Source organism: Nerophis lumbriciformis, linkage group LG04 (assembly GCF_033978685.3).
Source record: "Nerophis lumbriciformis linkage group LG04, RoL_Nlum_v2.1, whole genome shotgun sequence".
NCBI classification, from domain to species: Eukaryota; Metazoa; Chordata; class Actinopteri; order Syngnathiformes; family Syngnathidae; genus Nerophis; species Nerophis lumbriciformis.
Window position 1 is genome coordinate 40,969,494 of NC_084551.2, and position 22,872 is coordinate 40,992,365.

The 22,872-nt window shown below is 39.9% G+C and overlaps 1 protein-coding gene across 7 annotated transcripts in view; it reads right to left on the reverse strand.

Moving 5' to 3' along the window:
• epb41l4b (erythrocyte membrane protein band 4.1 like 4B) overlaps positions 1–22,872 on the reverse strand; it is an 86,596-nt gene that overhangs the window by 58,889 nt on the left and 4,835 nt on the right. For all 7 annotated transcript variants that reach the window (XM_061955191.1, XM_061955175.1, XM_061955206.1 and 4 more), the window contains exons 2-5: positions 10,743–10,847; positions 10,616–10,658; positions 6,111–6,189; positions 5,504–5,548 (exon numbers count right to left, since the gene is read on the reverse strand). In XM_061955191.1, coding sequence (XP_061811175.1) covers positions 5,504–5,548; positions 6,111–6,189; positions 10,616–10,658; positions 10,743–10,847 — 272 coding nt within the window. The remainder of the gene's footprint in view (positions 1–5,503; positions 5,549–6,110; positions 6,190–10,615; positions 10,659–10,742; positions 10,848–22,872) is intronic.

A 22,872-nucleotide genomic window follows, 5' to 3' on the forward strand; every position in this document is an offset into this window, starting at 1 on the left:
CATCTACACATCACTCTGTGTCTGTGTGTGTGTGTGTGTGTGTGTGTGTGTGTGTGTGTGTGTGTGTGTGTGTGTGTGTGTGTGTGTGTTGGAAGAGAGGAGCAAACCTCTTCCTCTCTTCAGCTCCTGATCTTGAGTGTTTTAATAGAGCCACACTCAGGGGATCTGTGGCCCAGATAGAGCCGGAACATAGAGATGGGCAATAGACGGCTTGCTTGTGTGTGTTTAGGTGAAATGAATGTGTGTGTCTGCTGTCCACCCTTGTGTACACTCACACAGGTGTGCATCACAGGCTGCAAAACCTTTGATCCCCAGCTACTAGCTGGGGTTGGTTATCATTCCTCTGATAGGTGGGAAAATGTGACCTTTCACCTCACCTTTCACAGCATTATGTCCCATAAACAACTTAAAAATGTAGTTGCCATACATAAGTGTAAAAAACAAAAATGAGTTCCGTGCAAGCGATGGGGGAATACCTCGTTGCGTAAAGCTATAATGGGGAAGAACAACATCGCCCCTGAGCTTCCTTGCCAACGTCTCACCCTTCATATGTTTCCCTAGCATGAGGCGGAATTAAGAGATTAGGACAAAAGGAAAAACACCAACATGGAAGGGAAATTAGAGATCGCAAAAATGTTCAGAAAGTAGAAAAAAAACGCCAATCAACATTGGCTGCATGGCTCGGTCTCAGCCGCTCGAATGCTGTGACCATCATTAAGGACAAATATTATATAACTTGCAATTATTATCATTAGACTTTAATTTAATTCTTGTAGCTATCATTTTTAATACCGTTTATGTCCTTCATCCTTTTGACTTACAACAAGTCGTAGGAACAGAACTAGTTTGTAAACCCAAATATCTCCTTTATTAGTCATTTCTTTATTTGGATAAACGACAATAGATTAGGCCAAGCAGAGTGCTGTCCCATCTGACCTTTGACCCCCGTTACAACAGAACCATGCTCCAGAGAACGCAACAGTCGGCACAAGACAGCAGAAACTGCGAACAACCACAAAAGAGTCTTCTGTTGTCCCTTCTTATAGTCTATACTAATTTTAATCAAGGGGCCTGAGGGCAGCTGCAGCCAAGTGGAGTGAAATACTTCAGTGTCCAAATCTAAGGCAATAGGGTAAGCTATAGGGATGTAAGGGTTTTGTAGATACTGCGGTATTACAGTTTCAAAATCTTCTCAATAAAGCTGTGATGCCTGACGGTGTCAAACAAAAACTTGGTGTGTAGTTTTTTGCTGGCTCTTTAGCATTTTGCGAGTCTGAAAATAAACGACATATCCCAGAGTCCTCTGAGCAGCACGGGTCTGCAATGTGGGGGCGTGGAGCAAAAAGTGAAAGCAAGAAGTTGTTCCACTTCGTAATAGAAAGAGGAATTTTATTTTTCCAAAATCCGTTAATATATTTTTAAGTTATGTTGCTAACAAACGGACAAACACACCCTGGCAAAAACAATAACTCTGTGGCGAAGGTAAAAAAAGTGTGTCACGTTCGTCTCGAGTGTTCCAAGCCAAAGCCCCATGCTTTCCCTCGCATGGTGCTGAGGGAAAGCAACTGCTACACACAGAAGTTACTTGATAAGCTACCATCACCCAGAAAATATGAAGTCAGCCAAGCTAAACGTCAATTTGTGAGGTATTTACATTATCAAAAGTTAAAATCTGAGTTAATTTTTCTGAGAACCTGCATTTTCAAAAGTGATAGAAAAATGTCCACTGTAAAGGACACTGCTTCTCTGAAAGGAAAAGTTAGACAGTGGTTGTTCCCACATGTAAAACTACTTATTTGTATTAATAAATATGATTAGAATATTTTAGCATTATGTTTTTGATGAATTACAGCTAATGTGTTTATCCTAAACATTCCTGCCACTTCATTTTATACATTATGGCATTTTTAAGTCTTTTTTTTGTGGACATATACCACAATAATATCATACCGTGATAATACCGTACCGTGAGATTTTGATATCATCACATCCCTAGTACGGTAAGCTAACATTAGCATGGGTGTTTAAGTTAAAATGTTGCTGCAATAATAAACCACATCTTCCGAAATTCGGGTTAGAATTATCCTTACTGTGGATCTCTTTGATGTCAGCTATACTTTGGTGGTCGAGGGGGGACTAAATGTAATTGTCTCGGAATGAAGCGATTGTCTTGCTGCTGTGTGTTTTTTTCATAGTTTGGCCGGGGGTGCGACTTATACTCAGGAGCGACTTATGTGTGAAATTATTAACACATTACCGTAAAATATCAAATAATATTATTTAGCTCATTCACGTAAGAGACTAGACGTATAAGATTTCATTGGATTTAGCGATTAGGAGTGACAGATTGTTTGGTAAACGTATAGCATGTTCTATTTGTTATAGTTATTTGAATGGTATGTTACGTTAACATACCAGGCACGTTCTCTGTTGGTTATTTATGTTTCATATAACGTACACTTATTCAGCCTGTTGTTCACTATTCTTGAATTTATTTTAAATTGCCTTTCAAATGTCCGTTCTTGGTGTTGGGTTTTATCAAATAAATTTCCCCAAAAAATGCGACTTATACTCCAGTGCGACTTATATATGTTTTTTACCATCTTTATTATGTTTTTTTGGCCAGTGCGACTTATACTCCGGAGCGATTTATACTCCGAAAAATACGGTACTGCGGTACATGAAAATAAAATATGGGATTTACAATATTAACTATGAACGATAAAACAAAAAACCCCACCTACGATCTGATATATCACTAAGCTTTAGAACTCTGTTGTAACAATCTCCTTCGGTGTCTGTCCCTGACACCCGCATTTCAGGCTGGCCGCTCTGGAAAAGCTCCCCACCCACTCTGTTTGGTGCCTCGTCTGAGCTGCTGTGATTTAGATTACCATAGTAACTAGTATATCATGCAAAAGCACAGACTCCAACCATTGAAATGCTTTGTGTAGCTCAAGGCTTACGGTAATTTGAAAACATCACTGCACATCATAATGGCAGCTAGAGTTTCGATCTTAAAGATCTAAAAAAACTATTTGGGAATGACCGCCGGGCCAGATTGAAAAGCTTAACGGGCTGCATGCGGCTCACGGGCCTTAATTTGCCCAGGTCTGGTCTGGAGTGTCATGTGTCGATTTAACAATAAAAGAAGGGATCCAATTGTTGTCTTAACAAGCTTTTATTCACGACATTAAATAAAATAATGATAAATGGGTTGTACTTGTATAGCGCTTTTCTACCTTCAAGGTACTCAAAGCGCTTTGACACTACTTCCACATTTACCCATTCACACACACATTCACACACTGATGGAGGGAGCTGCCATGCAAGGCGCTACCAGCACCCATCAGGAGCAAGGGTGAAGTGTCTTGCTCAGGACACAACGGACATGACGAGGTTGGTACTAGGTGGGGATTGAACCAGGGACCCTCGGGTCGCACACGGCCACTCTTCCACTGCGCCACGCCGTCCCTATTACAGCTACTTCAAGTGCTAACTGTTGACAGAATTAGGGCTGCACAATTATCCATCCATCCATTTTTTACCCCTTGTCCCTCTCTGTGTTGCGGCGCGGTGCCGGACCCAATCATCTAATTTTAATCATGATCACGATTTTGGCTGCTACGATTGAAGGAGGGTGATCGCCGGCGATATTAACATTTAAAAAGCAGGCTCCGCTGCATATCAATTCAAGTACTTTCACAACCAACAGTAAGCCAACCGCCAGGCGGTGACCGAAAGACAGTGAACTCATATGAGTGAGAGGGTGACTGACAGTTGATGAGCAGGTGGCCTGTAGCTCCCGTGTCGTGTACCAACTGTGACAATGCTGACACACCAACAGCTGTTATATTATCTGCTATCTAACTCCTACTAATCTATTTGTTAATTTCCTGTTAATATGTAATTACTTTCTGCTGTAACGTGCTTCCATCTACACTTCTAAACTTACTTGTACAAAATGCGGCTGCTAGACTTTTGACAAGAACAAGAAAGTTTGATCATATTACGCCTAAACTGGCTCACCTGCACTGGCTTCCTGTGCACCGAAGATGTGACTTTAAGGTTTTACTACTTACGTATAAAATACTACACAGTCTAGCTCCATCCTATCTTGCCGATTGTATTGTACCATATGTCCCGGCAAGAAATCTGCGTTCAAAGAACTCCGGCTTATTAGTGATTCCCAGAGCCCCAAAAAAGTCTGCGTGCTATAAAGCGTTTTCTATTCGGGCTCCAGTACTATGGAATGTCCTCCTGGTAACAGTTAGAGATGCTACCTCAGTAGAAGCATTTAAGTCCCATCTTAAAACTCATTTGTATACTCTAGCCTTTAAATAGACCCTCTTTTTAGACCAGTTGATCTGCCGTTTCTTTTCTTTTCTCCTCTGCCCCCCTCTCCCTTGTGGAGGGGGGACACAGGTACGGTGGCCATGGATGAAGTGCTGGCTGTCCAGAGTCGGGACCCTGTGGATCGCTCGCCTGTGCATCGGTTGGGCACATCTCTGCGCTGCTGACCTGTCTCCGCTCGGGATGGTCTCCTGCTGGCCCCACTATGGACAGGACTCTCACTATTATGTTAGATCTACTATGGACTGGACTTTCACAACATTATGCTAGACCCACTCGACGTCCATTGCATCCGGTCTTCCCTAGAGGGAGGGGGGGGGGGGGGTCACCCACATCTGCGGTCCTCTCCAAGGTTTCTCATAGTCATTCACATTGTCATCCCACTGGGTTGTGAGTTTTTCCTTGCCCTTATGTGGGCTCTGAACCGAGGATGTCGTTGTGGCTTGTGCAGCCCTTTGAGACACTTGTGATTTAGGGCTATATAAATAAACATTGATTGATTGATTGATTGATTGATACTTACTAAGCACTTATTTCTTCTGTTGTTTCAAGCTATCTTAGTGTTTAGCTTAGCTATTAGCATACCTGCTCCTGGCTTGCTCTTGGTGTGTATTGTGTTTAGCCTCATCCTCCAGTGATAATGTTACATGTGAAAATAGAAAATGCACTTTATTTGCCGTAATGGAGGTCATTACTATTAATTTGGGGGAGCGGCTCCACACTGTTATGAAGACATATACGGGGCACCTAAAATAAGTAGTCAAGACGGGATTGGCGCTTGTGATTTATGTGATTAAAAAACATTAATCCACAATTGCCAGTCACATACTTAAGCGGATCGGTGGCTGATCAATTGGCACACCCCTACTAAATATAGTACCTGTGTTTTGTCAATGGAAAAGCTGAGCAGGTACTATGCAGGGTACAAATGGGATGGGATTTTTTTATGACATACTGTACTATGTACAGTACAACGCACCTATTTGACCTCTGACATGTCCAGATGGAACATGAATAGCATTTGCCTACAGATTAATTCATTCATTGTCTAGGGATAAACTATACATACACATTTGTCCTCGTATTTGTCAACATTATACAACATGGTTTACATGAAAATGTGTCTTTTATGCACCCATTCAAGACTTACTTGCCGGACAGAATGTCTTGTCGAAGCTGCAGCACAAACAGATACCTGCAGTGACAAATAGAAGATGAAATGTAACACAAGTTGAATCTACTTCACACACAAAAAATCATTTATAATCACTCAAAAATATACATTCCATAAATTTTTTTAAACAAGACTGTTAATTAGAATAGATCATTTGACAAAAGACTAACCAAGGACAGGTAGTGCAAATTAGCTAAGCCAGAAATCCTGTGGTGTTATTTAAATATTTATTTTGCATGGTCCCTGACAAATTGAGAAATGATTAAAAACTAAAATATTTAAATATGTGGTGCTGAAAATTGTAGACTTCCTATTAACCTTCCCAATAGATCTGGTAGTTGTTCTTTGGTGGCATAAATGATTGGTTTGACAGCACTTATTGGATCGCCCAACAACAAAACAAAATAACTTATATTTTTGGTGATTTATTATAATCTCCTATGTGACTCACACTTTGTTCCATAAAATCCATTTGACTATTTGTTATTTTTAACAGTCTGCCCATTGCTGGAACATATTTAGCCTTTACATCCCCTCTGGACCTCCTCCTCATCATGTTCAATAGAAAAAAAAATGTTCTTACCTTGTGAATTCCTCACGTAGGTTATTTGGCTCGGAGGAGTAAAATTTCACTCGGAAGAACAGTCGGAATGGCGGACCATCTAAAAGAAGGAAAACTAGAGTGGAATTCAAAACAAACTACCTTTATTTATATAGGATTCCTTATATTCAGATATTAATATTAAACATTAATATGCACTGCTGCATTCTCATGTACAGTAACCAAAACATCAGAAAAAACATGTCGTTCAGGGATCTCCAACACATTGCTCGCGAGCTACTAGTAGCTCACCACATTTTTCCGAGAGGTTTTTCGAAATATGACGCGTTATTATGCCCATCTATCTAACACAGCTGCTTAACACAGCTGCTATTGCTGGCTGAATGATCAAATATTTTTATTCTCAAGGTTCACTTCATAGCCGTTCAAAACGTTGTTCTTTTGTGAACTTCAGGTCATATGAACTCTAAGCAACATTGGCCAGCGGGAGCGATATTTGGGGTTACATCTGGTGTTTTCCAGAATGTAGAGTAAGTACTTACACAGAGCCTTATTCAACATAATCGATGTAAAAAAACAAATATACTGTGCATGAGAAGTGAACAGTATGTTGCAATCCCAATTGATGAATTTTTTTATGATCTGTATGTTTGTGTGTTGTTATGTGAGCTCATTCTGGAAGGGGCTTCTGTAGAAAAAAATAGGTTTTATTGCTGCTTGTATGTATTTTGTATTTTAAAAAACTGGTTATGTTTGTTAAACTTTCCCCAAACTTATGTACAAACTTCAATCCTAGTGATAGGAAGAAGTGAAGCTCAAATTCAAACAGAAGTATCGCAACATTCGACAAGGATAAAGCTAAGTAGTATCTATTCATCAGTGCTTATGTGATATTTAAACAAAATATGAGCATGCAAAATACCATTTTTGACCTGGAATTTTAATTTCCTCTTGGGGATTAATAAAGTATTTCTGATTCTGATTCTGATTATTGTCATCTGGTGACATGTTTGCCACATTAAAGGACCATCTGTGTGTGTTCTGTATTGATCTGTATGAGTAGACTACATTAATTATGGTAAATAAAATGTATTTCAAGTCGATTAAGAATAAAAAAACACTTTACATATGTTAAACTCTGGAGGTGTCATTGAACCGGGATACAAAATAATAGAGATAGAGTTTTGCAGATTTTGGAAAACAATGTAGAATGACACCATAACAAAAGTTATCGTAACGTCCTTTATACCAGTGTTTCTCAACCATTGTTGGGCCGACAAAAAATATGTTTCTTAGCTGTGGTCCGTATAGGCCGTAGTGGTACTCACTTTTTCATCACTTGTGGCATTAATAACAATAACAGAAGGTAAAGGGCAAAGATTTTTATTAAGGCCTTTAGCATATCAGTATGTGGAATTACACCAGTGTTTTTCAACCACTGTGCCACGGCACACTAGTGTGCCGTGAGATAAAGTCTGGTGTGCCGTGGGAGATTATCTAATTTCACCTATTTGGGTTAAAAATATGTTTTGTAAACCAGTAATTATAGTCTGCAAATTATGTGTTAAACCAAAAATAGACAAAAGGCGAGTGCCCCTAAGAAAAGGCATTGAAGCTTAGGGAAGGCTATGCAGAACGAAACTAAAACTGAACTGGCTACAAAGTAAACAAAAACAGAATGCTGTGGAGCAAAGACGGCGTCCACAATGTACATCCGAACATGACATTACAATCAACAATGTCCCCACAAAGAAGGATAAAAACAACTGAAATATTCTTGATTGCTAAAACAAAGTAGATGCGGGAAATATCGCTCAAAGGAAGACATGTAACTGCTACAGGAAAATACCAAAAAAAGAGAAAAAGCCACCAAAATAGGAGCACAAGACAAGAACTAAAGCACTACACACAGGAAAAGAGCAAAAAACTCAAAATAAGTCACGACAGTACACCTACTTTTGAGACAAGAGCTATAGTGATGCATGGTTGGTAATGGTTTAAAGTCATATCCAACAATTGCGACAACGCCTTTTTACTGTCAACTGAGTTTCGTTTTTTAATGGTTTCTGCTGGTGGTGTGCCTCAGGATTTTTTCAATGCAAAGAATGTGCCTTGGCTCAAAAAAAGGTTGAAAAACACTGAATTACACTATGGAATGGATTATGCAAAGATGTCAAACAATGTACAAATATGATCCAATTTAAGAGGCTGGTCGAACTACAAGTGTTTAACTATTGGCTTAACTGTTGTATTAATTGGTGTAAAATGTGTTACAATTACAAAATCAGAACAAGAAGGAGTTAGTAAGTGTTAGTAATTGCTATGAATTGGAAAAGTTGTAGTATTAAATAAATTTGCTTCTTCCTACTCCTTTTTGAACACATAAAGAGAAATGAACATACACTATATTACCAAAAGTATTTGGCCACCCATCCAAATGATCTGAATCAGGTGTCCTAATCACCTTGCCCGGCCACAGGTGTATACAATCAAGCACTTAGGCATGGAGACTGTTTCTACAAACATTTGTGAAGGAATGTGCCGCTCTCAGGAGCTGAGTGATTTCCAGCGTGAAACTGTCGTAAGATGCCACCTCTGCAACAAATCCAGTCGTGAAAATTCCTCGCTCCTAAATATTCCAAAGTCAACTGTCGGCTTTATCATAAGAAAATGGAAGAACATGGGAACAACAGCAACTCAGCCACGAAGTGGTAGGCCACGTAAACTGACAGAAAGGGGTCAGCGGATGCTGAAGCGGAGGAAAGAGGAGGAATTATGGTGTGGGGTTGTTTTTCAGGAGTTGGGCGTGGCCCCTTAATTCCAGTGAAAGGAACTTTGAATGCTCCAGGATACCAAAACATGTTGGACAATTCCATGCTCCCAACCTTGTGGTAACAGTTTGGAGTGGGCCCCTTCCTCTTCCAACATGACTGTCGTCGGCGGCGATCACTCGAAACGAGTATGATTGTCCTCCTGTTGGTGGGACTGCCTTCAGGAGAACGCCTGTGCGTGAAATCTTTTAAAGTGGGGAAACTGGTGCACAGACAGCCACCACACTGTCCTTGGCAAAGAGAAGGCCAGGGTCCAACGGCATGGAGACCAAGACGATTGGGGGCCCATCTTTGCTGCAACCTTCTTCCGCCTTGGTGATCGTTGTGGAGCTTCTATGCAACCATCATCCGCCCACTCTGCCGTTGAGGTTTTTTCGACGAGGGAGAAGCGCAGACTCCAACGTCACTTCTTCGCTGTGGGGAGCTGTATCCAGTGGCAAGGGAAACCCAGGACGACCGGCACCTCCTCACAGCTGCAGGAGGCTGCCGGAGCTCCGGTCTGTCGGAGGACCGCCTATGGTGCGTCTACCAGCACTTGCTTTTCTCTCAGGGTGTGCTCCCCTAGCCTTTTGTCTTCCCAGACTAACCCACAAGGCAGCGGGGCAAAACATGCCTGTTTCCAGTGCACAAAGCAAGGTCCATAATGACATGGATGACAGAGTCTGGTGTGGATGAACTTGACTGGCCTGGAGAGTCCTGAACTGAACCCGATAGAACACCTTTGGGATGAATTTGATCAGAGATTGAGAGCCAGGCCTTCTTGACCAACATCAGTGTGTGACCTCACCAATGTGCTTTTGGAAGAATGGTCAAAATTCCTATAAACACACTCCGCAACCTTGTGGACAGCCTTCCCAGAAGAGTTGAAGCTGTAACAGCTGCATAAGGTGGGCCGACATCAAATTGAACCCTATGGGTTAGGAATGGGATGGCACTTCAAGTTCATATGTGAGTCAAGGCAGGTGGCCAAATACTTTTGGCAATATAGTGTATGTAATTATTATATGATGTATCATATTGTATCTGTTACATATTCAAAATACATTTATCCATAATCATAACCATAACCATTACATTAACTTAGTAAATGTAAAAAATAAAACAATCATAAAACAAACGTGCAATGTTAAACCATTAATGGTAACATAACCAGCGAGCACACCAATCAGAGTCTCCTCACTCATTTCATTGATTTGTCCAATGACTGTATAGCGGTCAAGGTAAAAGAGCTTGTACGGTCAAAATAAATTGCATTGTTAATATAAATGCACATGATTAATGTGATATTTTTTTGTGAGTTAACTCGTTCATTTTGACAACCCTAGTTTTAATACAAAATTTGAGTTGTGGGGAGCAACAATTTGTTCATGTTTGTTTGGGTTGAGTTAAGCTATGAAAGTAACGGTTACAAAAAATAAGTAGGTCTTGACCATTTTTCATTTTGTAAAAGTAGCTCTCACAAGAAAAAAAGGTTGGGGACCCCTGTTGTAGTTTGTGCTGTTGCACGTCACCATTGTGCAGCCTGTGACCATGTCCTGTTTCCCTCGTATTACACCAGCCTCTCCATGTTCACACAGCAGAGCAAACAAGGGTACGGCTCCTAATGCTAATCACCACGTCAACATTTGATAATGCGCCACCTGTTACCGCAATGCACATGTGCCATCTCAGGAAAGAACATAAAAAATACCTTACCCTTGATCTGTTTCTTGATCTGCTTGGACATATCCAGCCAGTGCTTTTAGGAGAGCAGAAAGGGAAGAATGAGTGTCCTGACATTGTGGATCAAAATAAGATTGTGTGTTTTCCATAAAGGACTCACCGAAACTTGGTCTGTGTCCATATATTGTAGGCCAAAGTAGTCCGCCTCCACCAGATCTATGTGATACATGATTTGGTCAAAAAGGTCCTGGCCTTTGCATTTGCTCTACAACAGAAAAACACAAAAGTGAATTGTTTCCAAAAAGGGGCTTTTTGAGTTTTGAATAACCTGGTCTTTTCTTTCACGCTTTCACTGAGATTATTTTGGGTGGTAGGGCTAAAACAGCACAATTACAACATTTTTGTAGCACAATCACTTGACAGTGGTGTTTATATCGTAAATGTGGAGGTCGTGTTCTAACATGGGTGTGTACTAGGGGTGTGAATCTTTGGGTACTGCACCATTCGATCCGATTCTAATTTTTGGGGTGACAATTTAATTCAGAATTGATTCTCGATTCAACACAATTCGCGATTCAAACCAATTCTCTTAATGTATTAATTTGTATAGTAATATATTAATATAACAAAACAGGTCACATGTTATAAAACCTCCTCTTTGGTTACTGATGTATGACGTATACATGCAGCGAGTAAGCAGAGAGATGGCCTTAAAAATGTATTCTTTAAAAAAAATTTAATTAAAAAAAATATTTTTGAAAATAAGATTAAATAAGAATCGCGATTTGTATGTGAATGTTTTTTTTGAGCACTTGTTGAGGCCAACCAGTATGGCTGGGCCAAGTGTATGTTGGCTCACTCCCTGACAACTACAAGAGTACTGCTGGCTATCGAATTAATAGCCCAGGCTTTTAGGTCGGCAGTCGGAATGCTCACCTCTAACGGCGGTGACCTGGGTTTGAGCTAGCGGAAAAAACTAAACGCCGCCGAGAAAGAGTACACGGCTACATTTATTTTGTCGCGCGTCAATTACAATAAAAATGTTGTGCATAAACAAATCCAATACTAATCAATAATAATAATAATGGATTAGATTTATATAGCGCTTTTCTAGACACTCAATGCGCTTCACAGAGAAGTGAGAACCCATCATTCATTCACTCCACATTCACACCAGGTGGTGGTAAGCTACATTTGTAGCCACAGCTGCCCTGGGGTAGACTGACGGAAGCGTGGCTGCCAATTTGCGACTACAGCCCCTCCGACCACCACCCATCATTCATTCACCAGTGTGAGAGGCACTGGGTGAAGTGTCCTGGCCCAGGACACAACGGCAGTGATTTGGATGGCAAGAGGCAGGGAGCGAACCTGCAACCATCAATTTCTTGGCACGGCCGCTCAACCCACCACACTGCCCCCAACGGGGCAATTTTGGTAGTTGCTGTGGTAGAATGCAGGTTTTCTTGAACGAAAAAAGAAGTAACTACATTTTAATGCTCTGTAACTAGTCGGTGGTAGAAATGTTGTTTTCGTTTAATGCTGCTTAGTGATAACGATGAAATTGACGATACTTGTTGACATAAATGACCTCTTTGGCTCTCAAATATTATGTCGACAAAAGCGGCCAACAATGTGTGTTAAATGTTGACTTAAACAGGCACTTTTTAGATGGGTGTTCCTATCAGGGTTTTATGCTGCTGATTCTGATAACTATTATCCAAGCGTAAGATCGGCTGATATCGATATCGATCAAATGTATGGACTGTAAAGTTTTCTATTTATTTAAGGGGAGTGCTATTGACAGTTAAACAATATCAACACAGTATTTGAACTAGCTCCTTATTCTTTTTTATTTCATACAATTTTCAATAGCAAGTTCCATTTAATTGCCATTTGTTGTGATATTGTACGCACGCATGACGTACTTCTTCCTGAAAATAGCCTAATATCTGTGTAAAATGTGTTGGTTAGAGATTTGTTATTGACAAAACACTTGTATATTCAGTTATTATGGTCCCAGCACCTCAACCCCTAGTAAGAGTCAGTGGAAGTTTGAAGTTCCTTGGAGTAGCCCAGTCGATCGAGCTGGATTCGGCTGCGTATCTGGCAACCTCAGTCAGGGAGAGGAGGAGGGGACGACATCATTTTGACCGTGATTCACAAAAAAAGATTGTGAAAATAAAAATATTGACCTGATCATTCTAGCATAAAGCATATACTGATACTACCCTTGGTATCGACACCACCAATTTATGGATTCACCCTCCTCTTGCAAATTAAGTATTGACTGTGACAATTAGTTTGTGTCCATGCACTACATTAGTCCGATTTCTCCAATAGTTTGGCTCTAAAAAGCATCTTACAACCCAGGCAAACACTTTAATCCAATCGTGTTCGGTTTTGAAAACACACTTAGATTATACAATTAAAATCTGATCCCTGGAGTGGGTGTGTGCCACCGGAGGGGATTCTTTGCATCGCGTGTGCGCCTGGCTCAACGCACGGGATATAACCCGGAAATAAATATCATTCAATAAAAACATAGCAACATTTGTAATGAAGAGAAGACTGTTTAATTGATTCACAAATTAAAAGAGCGGAACATTATGAAGTGCATCGATGGGAGAAAAAAAAAACCTGAGATTTATTTAAGAAGGTAGCTAAGGAAATGGAGAAAGCCAGTTTAATTCAGACTCACAATTGAAATACGAATGATATGGAAGAGAATGAAACAAATATATTAAGGTAAATAATAAAGCGTACACAAACCTCTTCATGCTGCATTTTTGCACTCCAAACTGCTTAGCAATAACTCTGTATTCCACACAAATTGCAATATAATCCAGGACAATAGCAACTTTTCACTTATCGAAGAGTATCGACCATGGCACAAACTGTCTTTTCCTTCGGATTTAAAATGTCTTCCATCAATTTACAGAGCCTTATAAATGAACTCCGAGACATTCGAAGGTTTTGTTTACACGATTAGCCGTTCGAAATGACTTTGTAAGAATTATCTGTCTTTCTTTATTTCGGATCTGCATCGGATCCAAGACATTCTTGTAATCATGTTTGTAGTACAACCTAAAATCATTTATTGATGCGGTTTGCTATTTAACATCAGCATTGCAATTAGAGATGTAATCTGTGCCAATATTACAGCAGATATCAGGTACAACAGAGCTAGGCTGCTGACACCGGAGATGCCTGGTGTGACATCATACAAACCCTGTTTCCATATAAGTTGGGAAATTGTGTTAGATGTAAATATAAACGGAATACAATGATTTGCAAATCCTTTTCAACTCATATTCAATTGAATATGCTACAAAGACAAGATATTTGATGTTCAAACTCATAAACTTTTTTTTTTTTTTGCAAATAATAGTTAACTTAGAATTTCATGGCTGCAACACGTGCCAAAGTAGTTGGGAAAGGGCATGTTCACCACTGTGTTACATGGCCTTTCCTTTTAACAACACTCAGTGAACGTTTGGGAACTGAGAAGACACATTTTTTAAGCTTCTCAGGTGGAATTCTTTCCCATTCTTGCTTGATGTACAGCTTAAGTTGTTCAACAGTCCGGGTGTCTCCATTGTGGTATTTTAGGCTTCATAATGCGCCACACATTTTCAATGGGAGACAGGTCTGGACTACAGGCAGGCCAGTCTAGTACCCGCACTCTTTTACTATGAAGCCACGTTGATGGAACACGTGGCTTGGCATTGTCTTGCTGAAATAAGCAGGGGCGTCCATGGTAACGTTGTTTGGATGGCAACTTATGTTGCTCCAAAACCTGTATGTACCTTTCAGCATTAATGGCGCCTTCACAGATGTGTAAGTTACCCATGTCTTGGGCACTAATACACCCCCATACCATCACAGATGCTGGCTTTTCAACTTTGCACCTATGACAATCCGGATGGTTCTTTTCCTCTTTGGTCCGGAGGACACGACGTCCACAGTTTCCAAAAACAATTTGAAATGTGGACTCGTCAGACCACAGAACACTTTTCCACTTTGTATCAGTCCATCTTAAATGAGCTCAGGCCCAGCGAAGCCGACGGCGTTTTTGGGTGTTGTTGATAAACAGTTTTCGTCTTGCATAGGAGAGTTTTAACTTGCACTTACAGATGTAGCGACCAACTGTAGTTACTGACAGTGGGTTTCTGAAGTGTTCCTGAGCCCATGTGGTGATATCCTTTACACACTAATGTCGCTTGTTGATGCAGTACAGCCTGAGGGATGGAAGGTCACAGGCTTAGCTGCTTACGTGCAGTGATTTCTCCAGATTCTCTGAACCCTTTGATGATATTACGGACCGTAGATGGTGAAATCCCTAAATTCCTTGCAATAGCTGCTTGAGAAAGGTTTTTCTTAAACTGTTCAACAATTTGCTCACGCATTTGTTGACAAAGTGGTGACCCTCGCCCCATCCTTGTTTGTGAATGACTGAGCATTTCATGGAATCTACTTTTATACCCAATCATGGCACCTACCTGTTCCCAATTTGCCTGTTCACCTGTGGGGTGTGTTCCAAATAAGTGTTTGATGAGCATTCCTCAACTTTATCAGTATTTATTGCCACCTTTCCCAACTTCTTTGTCACGTGTTGCTGGCAACAAATTCTAAAGTTAATGATTATTTGCAAAAAAAAAAAAACGTTTACCAGTTTGAACATCAAATATGTTGTCTTTGTAGCATATTCAACTGAATATGGGTTGAAAATGATTTGCAAATCATTGTATTCCGTTTATATTTACATCTAACACAATTTCCCAACTGATATGGAAACAGAGTTTGTAGTTGAACCGGAAAAGCAATACATTAATTAACACTAAAAGTAAATAAGCACCCCCCCAGTGTACGGGAGGCACATGGCGTATGACCAATAGTCGCAATAGAGAGTGTGCATGGATAGTGGGACTTCACATGTAGGTGTGAAACTACAAAAAAAGTAATTATTTGAGAAATCAGATGAATTTAGTGCATGGAAACATAGTGACTTATATTATCCTCTGTCTAAACTCTTATTAATCTACTTAATAATTTCCTGTTACTTTGAATCTACACTTTTTAAACTTGAGTGAGAACGTATTTCTTCTGCTGTTTCATGCTAGGTTAGCTTAGATTAGCATGCCTGCTCCTGGCTTTCTCTCAGTATATAACATGTTTAGCCTCGTCCTCCAGTCATACTAATACCTGGTAATGATACTTAAGACACTAAGAAATGCAGTTTATTTGCCATAACGGAGGTGATTATTATTAACTTAGGCGAGCGGCTCCACACTGTGTATGAAAACCCTCAATTAGCTGCTAGCCACTGGTCAGCCGGGGACTAAAAAAGACATTGGTGATCACATATTTTTTCTTAAAAAACGGCTAACACCGATCAGTGGCCGATCGATCGGCGCAGCGCTATTTTTTAGTAAAATCTAATGAGTTGGTAGTCATAGATGAGTTACCGACATAAGCGGGAGGTCAAAACCCCATGACAAAGCACACGATGGCCCAGTCTTCATGTGAGCCTGTACGTTTGAAAAACAGAACTGAACAGTTTCACTTACACAGTAAAGAGTGGGTGTGCATAAAATAAAAAAAGATGACAGCTCTGTACTTTGGATCCTGATAACAAGTCCAAACTTCCTGGTGAGTGTGAGAGGAAATCGAGAAGTATTAAAGGATTGGGGACAAGAGGGGAGGGCAGGGAGAAAGAGAGAAAAAAAATCAGCCATAAGTAGAAATACCCTTGCTCATTCTGCAAGCGCGTATTCTGATTGAAGTCATGACCTGGATCCTATTTGGGACCATGAAGCGGCGACAGTAGGACAAAAATGACCCAGTCCCACATGGTGAACGACTAATAAGCTTTTACTGGCTGGGCAGTCACCTGTGTCTGGGCCACCAGGGAAATATGAAGACATGAGCAAACTTGTTGCAACACACATCTGTGACTAATCCGTGCCGCTCTGATGAGCCTTGTGTCACTTTGCGTTATTTGTTGCCGCTGCGATACCTCTGCAGAACCCTCGCACTGTTATGGTTGTTGTTCTAGCCACTGTTGTTGAGTCTTACCTGAACATACACACATACACACACAAAATGATGCTGGAGAAGCGTGAGGTGACGCAGACTTAACCTTCAAAAAACATCTTACAAAAAGCCACTTACGCATGCATACCCACACACTCGCTCATCATCCACTCCACTCGTGTGTGTGTGTGTGCGTGTGCGCGCGTGAGAGACACATCAAATCAGATCAGGGAGTCGGGGAATTGAGAAAGAATGGAGGAGGCGAGAGAGTGTACAACAAGATTAAGATGGCACTAGGAGGGAAGACAAGGGTAATTCTGAGGGGAAAGTAGGTGAGGAGATTAGTTGGATTGAAGTTGTAAGGGTGAATTTCCCCATAGTCAAAACAGGGAAGTGATCTGGCATGGCATAGTCGATATAACCACACTGTCAGTGCACTTTTGTTTGGCTCTATCAAAGCAACTCTTATAACCACTAATAGGAGAGTACCACTGGTGGTACACAGGCTCATCTGCACCAGAGATGTGTTAATCACAATGGTACATCACATTAAGAGTGCCCCAACTTAACAGTAATTTGAGATAAGAGTGGTATCTTGGCTAACTGTTATGCTTTAAGTTGTAACAAGCACCTCCGGCATTAGTTGGTGTAGCAAATGTCACAGTGAACCCTGTTAGATCCGCCAAAACATCTGGTCTTATTTGCTAACATTAGCTTATTGCTGTAGATCAAATCAAATCAAATCAAATCAAATCAACTTTATTTATAAAGCACATTTAAAATTTACCACAGGGGTAGCCAAAGTGCTGTACAATGGGCAGGTTAACAGATAATAAGAGAACCGAGCAAACACAACACAACACAAACAGAGCACGATAAAAAAATAAAAAAATAAAATAAATAAAACATAAACATAACTTTGTTTTTCCAACCATAGGTAGGAAGAAAAGTGAGTGTGAAGGACAGTACTGAGAAGAAGTAGATGATATTCATTGATTGAATAAAATAAATCACCAAAAACATGACGTGTAGCTAACTTGGTTAAAATAATATCTAAGCAGCGGACATTCTCCATGAAAAAATGGACAAGCTGCTGATGGTGTGTTTGATTGAGAAGCATCTGCGTAGAAGTCCTATCTCCAAGATATACAAGATATAATGATCAGGCTTTACACTATCATTACATTACTTAAATCTACCTTAGTTGTTTGTAGTACATTCTATTGTTTTGATTTTCATACAATATTTCTTATCTAAAAGTTGTTTTTTATTTAAAAAAAAAGGCATGTTACATGTTAATATTGTGTTGTTTTGGAGGGACCAAGCATCAATTAAATTGATTTCTATCATTTCAAAAGGAGATGTTGATTTGCGGGGGGTGCTGCAGCCTATCTCAGCTGCACACGGGCGGAAGGCGGGGTACACCCTGGACAAGCGGTAGAAAATGAATGGATGGACGTTGATTTGCGATACAAAAGTTGAGGTTATGTACCAGGACCAGTGAAGCTTGTAAATTGAGATACTACTGTATATGGGAAATATACAGGTGAAACTTAAAAAAAATAGAATATCTTGCAAAAGTACATTGATGTCAGCAATTCAACTTCAAATGTGAAACTAATAAGTGATATAAACACATTGCATTCAAATTGAGATATGTCAAGTCTTTATTTGTTTGTTAAATTTTCTGTGATTTTCAGGTCATGGTTAAGCTGTAAGCCATCAATCCATATATCCATTTTCTACCGCTTGGAAGGAGGGGTACACCCTAGACAAGTCGCCACCTCGTCACAGGGCCAACACAGATAGACAGACAACATTCACACTCACATTCACACACAAGGGCCAATTTAGTGTTTAGTGTCACCTTGTAAATCTAATTGCTGGAATGAACGAACCTTTGCACAATATTAAAATAATTTGAGATTCACCCGTTTTTGTGAAATATGCATGAAGTAATTGTACAAACAAGGGGAGTAACGGTACGCACCGCTCTGTGCGTACCTTAATTTCAGTTTAAAAAGGGAAACAAATGCAGCTTTGAGCTTTGAATATCTAATAGAAAAGCATTATATAAATCTAATCCATTATCATTATAATTATCAAAACATAGCTTTGTGTAATATAGGAGTGTCTTAAAATAGTCAACCATTTTTAAACCTCCTGTTCTAACATCCTAGGAAATCTGTTTTATTTTTTTCTAAATTCCGTTTTATTTTTTACCAAATTCAGTTTCTTAGAATTCTGTTTTTTTACCTTATTCACTTATTTTACCACCATAGAGTGTGTGCCTTTTGGGTAATAAATACAAAGTCAGAGCATTAAATGCAAAGATCTTTACATTTAGATAGATAGATGGATAGATGGATAGATGGATAGATAGATAGATAGATAGATAGATAGATAGATAGATAGATAGATAGATAGATAGATAGATAGATAGATAGATAGATAGATAGATAGATAGATAGATATAGATAGTACAAACCCTGTTTCCATATGAGTTGGGAAATTGTGTTAGATGTAAATGTAAACGGAATACGATTTGCAAATAATTTTTAACCCATATTCAGTTGAATATGCTACAAAGACAACATATTTGATGTTCAAACTGATAAACTTTTTTTTTTTGCAAATAATCATCAACTTTAGAATTTGATGCAGAGCAACACGCGACAAAGAAGTTGGGAAAGGTGGCAATACATACTGATAAAGTTGAGGAATGCTCATCAAACACTTATTTGGAACATCTCACAGGGGTGCAGGCTAATTGGGAACAGGTGGGTGCCAGGATGGGGTATAAAAACAGCTTCCCAAAAAATGCTCAGTCTTTCACAAGAAAGGATGGGGCGAGGTACACCCCTTTGTCCACAACTGCGTGAGCAAATAGTCAAACAGTTTAAGAACAACGTTTCTCAAAGTGCAATTGCAAGAAATTTAGTGATTTCAACATCTACGGTCCATAATATCATCAAAAGGTTCAGAGAATCTGGAGAAATCACTCCACGTAAGCGGCATGGCCGTAAACCAACATTGAATGACTGTGACCTTTGAACCCCTCATCCTCCCTGTATCAAAAACCGACATCAATCTCTAAAGGATATCACCACATGGGCTCAGGAACACTTCAGAAAAACACTGTCACTAAATACATCTGTAAGTGCAAGTTAAAGCTCTACTATGCAAAGCGAAAGCCATTTATCAACAACATCCAGAAACGCCGACGGCTTCTCTGGGCCCGAGATCATCTAAGATGGACTCATGCAAAATGGAAAAGTGTTCTGTGGTCTGACGAGTCCACATATTGTTTTTGGAAATATTCGACATCGTGTCATCCGGACCAAAGGGGAAGCGAACCATCCAGACTGTTATTGACGCAAAGTTCAAAAGCCAGCATCTGTGATGGTATGGGGGTGCATTAGTGCCCAAGGCATGGGTAACTTAGACATCTGTGAAGGCACCATTAATGCTGAAAGGTACATACAGGTTTTGGAACAACATATGCTGCCATCTAAGCGCCATCTTTTTCATGGACGCCCCTGCTTATTTCAGCAATACAATGCCCAGCCACATTCAGCATGTGTTACAACAGCTTGGCTTCGTAAAAAAAAAAGAGTGCGGGTACTTTCCTGGTCCGTCTGCAGTCCAGACCTGTCTCCCATCGAAAATGTGTGGCGCATTATGAAGCGTAAATTACGACAGCGGAGACCCCGGACTGTTGAACGACTGAAGCTCTACATAAAACAAGAATGGGAAAGAATTCCATTTTCAAAGCTGCAACGATTAGTTTCCTCAGTTCCCAATCGTTTATTGAGTGTTGTTAAAAAAAAAGGCGATGTAACACAGTGGTGAACATGCCCTTTCCCAACTACTTTGGCACGTGTTGCAGCCATGAAATTCTAAGTTAATTATTATTTGAAAAAAAAAAAAATAAAGTTTATGAGTTTGAACATCAAATATCTTGTCTTTGTAGTGTATTCAATTGAATATGGGTTGAAAAGGATTTGCAAATCATTGTATTCCGTTTATATTTACATCTAACACGATTTCCCAACTCATATGGAAACGGGGTTTGTACTTTATTGATTCCTTCAGGAGAGTTTTCTTTCCTCAGTCTAGATCCGGGTGTCAAACGTAAGGCCCGTGGGCGGTATCGGACCCGCAAACAGGTTTAATCCAGCAAAATGGGTTTGCTAAGTACAAAAATGAGTTGCAATTTTTTTTAAATAAAAGATACTGCTGTTCTAAATGTGTCAATTTAAGTGTAACCCACGTCATACATCTAACTGTTTAAATATGATGTGTCAGCCGACTTTAAGCGCCCTCTGGATTGGCTGCGGCTACTCCAATCAGCTTAGGTGCAAGCAATCAGATGTTCGTGTTGTGGCTGCGACAAGCTAATGCAGTAGCGACGCACAATACCTTCTTTTAATGTAAATTATCTACTCAACATATTAAAAAAACGAAACGGCAAGATGCAAAGACTTAAGTTAACATTCAATTCAAACAACTTTAATTGTCCCTGGGGGCAATTAAGAGGCACACAGAGCAGTAAATGAGTGGCAATTTAAAGTTAAACACAAAATGATATTTAAATAAATACATGTACATACACACTGTTGGCGGTAACGCACTTTTTGTGTCTTTTTACGCATTGAAATCAGAAAGGACGCGCATTTCCAGAAGTCCGCGTGTCCCCGGGACGCGGATTTATTTTATTTATTTTACCGACCCTGCCTTCTCCGGGTCAAAACTCCGGTTTACTTGTTTCTTTTATCGAATATCGCTTTCCGGCGGTGTTGTGTTTTGTTTATATTTGCAGAGTCAAATTTCCGTCCCCATTTATTGCGTTTTTATTGGTCGACTTCAAAGTAATTAACTTTCCGGTACAATGTCTTAAATTTTGATTCGCCGAAAGTTTTATCCATCACAAATACTGCATTTTCGGTATTAGGACTCCCGCGTGTTACTGTTTTCGTCATAGCGAGCAATAAACCCAAAAAGCGAAGCTTTCAGCAAATGGCTCACTTATGAAGATGGAAAGATGTTTTGCACGCCATGTAAACGGGCTAAGAAAAACATCACTTTGACGACCGGGTGCACTGATTTTCAAAGATCCAGCCTCACCAGGCACTAAGAAACATCATGTTACATCCTGCTTGTCTGCTCCCAGAACCGTGGTCGAGGAGCGCAGGGGAGACGTTCCCTCCAAGGCCGATGTATTGTTGGGGGTAGCAACCTCCACTTTAGTGGAGTGGGTCTCTACAGTTACGCTCTTTGGTCGGAATGACGAGGCCGTCAATTTGTTACGACTCTTTATTTATGTTTTCCACAAAGCCAACTGGACATGCACCATGCTATTAACACTCCTGAACATGCTAGTGCTACCTCTCCTAACTTGCCCACTCACTTACACACGTCACTCACCCCACATATTGCCATTCTTAAAGGGCAACACACAGTTTATGGCCATCACGAAGCCAGAGATGAAATGCTAGAGGCATTGAGAGTTACTGTATTAAATGACATTGAAACTAACTTGCAAATTTCTAACTTTGTTGGAATTATTTGCCATGAAAGTATAGATGTGGCGGGTTTTAAACGACTGATGATCTAGAATAATCAATTCAATTTGTCATATGTATGTATGCCCTGGCACACCATTATCATAATTTCATGACCGAAGCAAAAAACGTTTTACACTTTTATACTGAAATAAATGCACCTGCAACTTATTAAATGAAAATATAGAAAACAATACCGGCAGCGGTAGAGTTTAGATCCATGAAGGAAAGAAGAAAGTGAATGAATGCTTACATGAATACATTTACATATGCATAAAAATGTGTTTTATTTTTTTAATGAATTAAGTAACGTTTATGACAACCTTTTTTCAAAACACAATATAGAATGTGAGATATAACAGGATAATGCATACATTTATCATTTGTTTTCCAAACGGTTACAAAACAGTGAGACCCCAAAAATGTACTGTGGGACCCCATTTTTATGACTTGATGGGGTCCCTGGGACCCTATTTTGAAAATTCCAAGCGCCAACACTGCATACATACAAGCTATGTGTAAGTAGGCAGATATTAGATAATAAAGTGATTGTGGTGTATGGCACATAATAGAATGACAGATTAAAAATATACTAGAGCTACTGTATATAAATGGTCCTTGTCCGGGGTGTCACCACCTTTAAAGTTATGGTACTGCTGTACAATAAAGTAATAAAGTTCTGACTCATTGTCA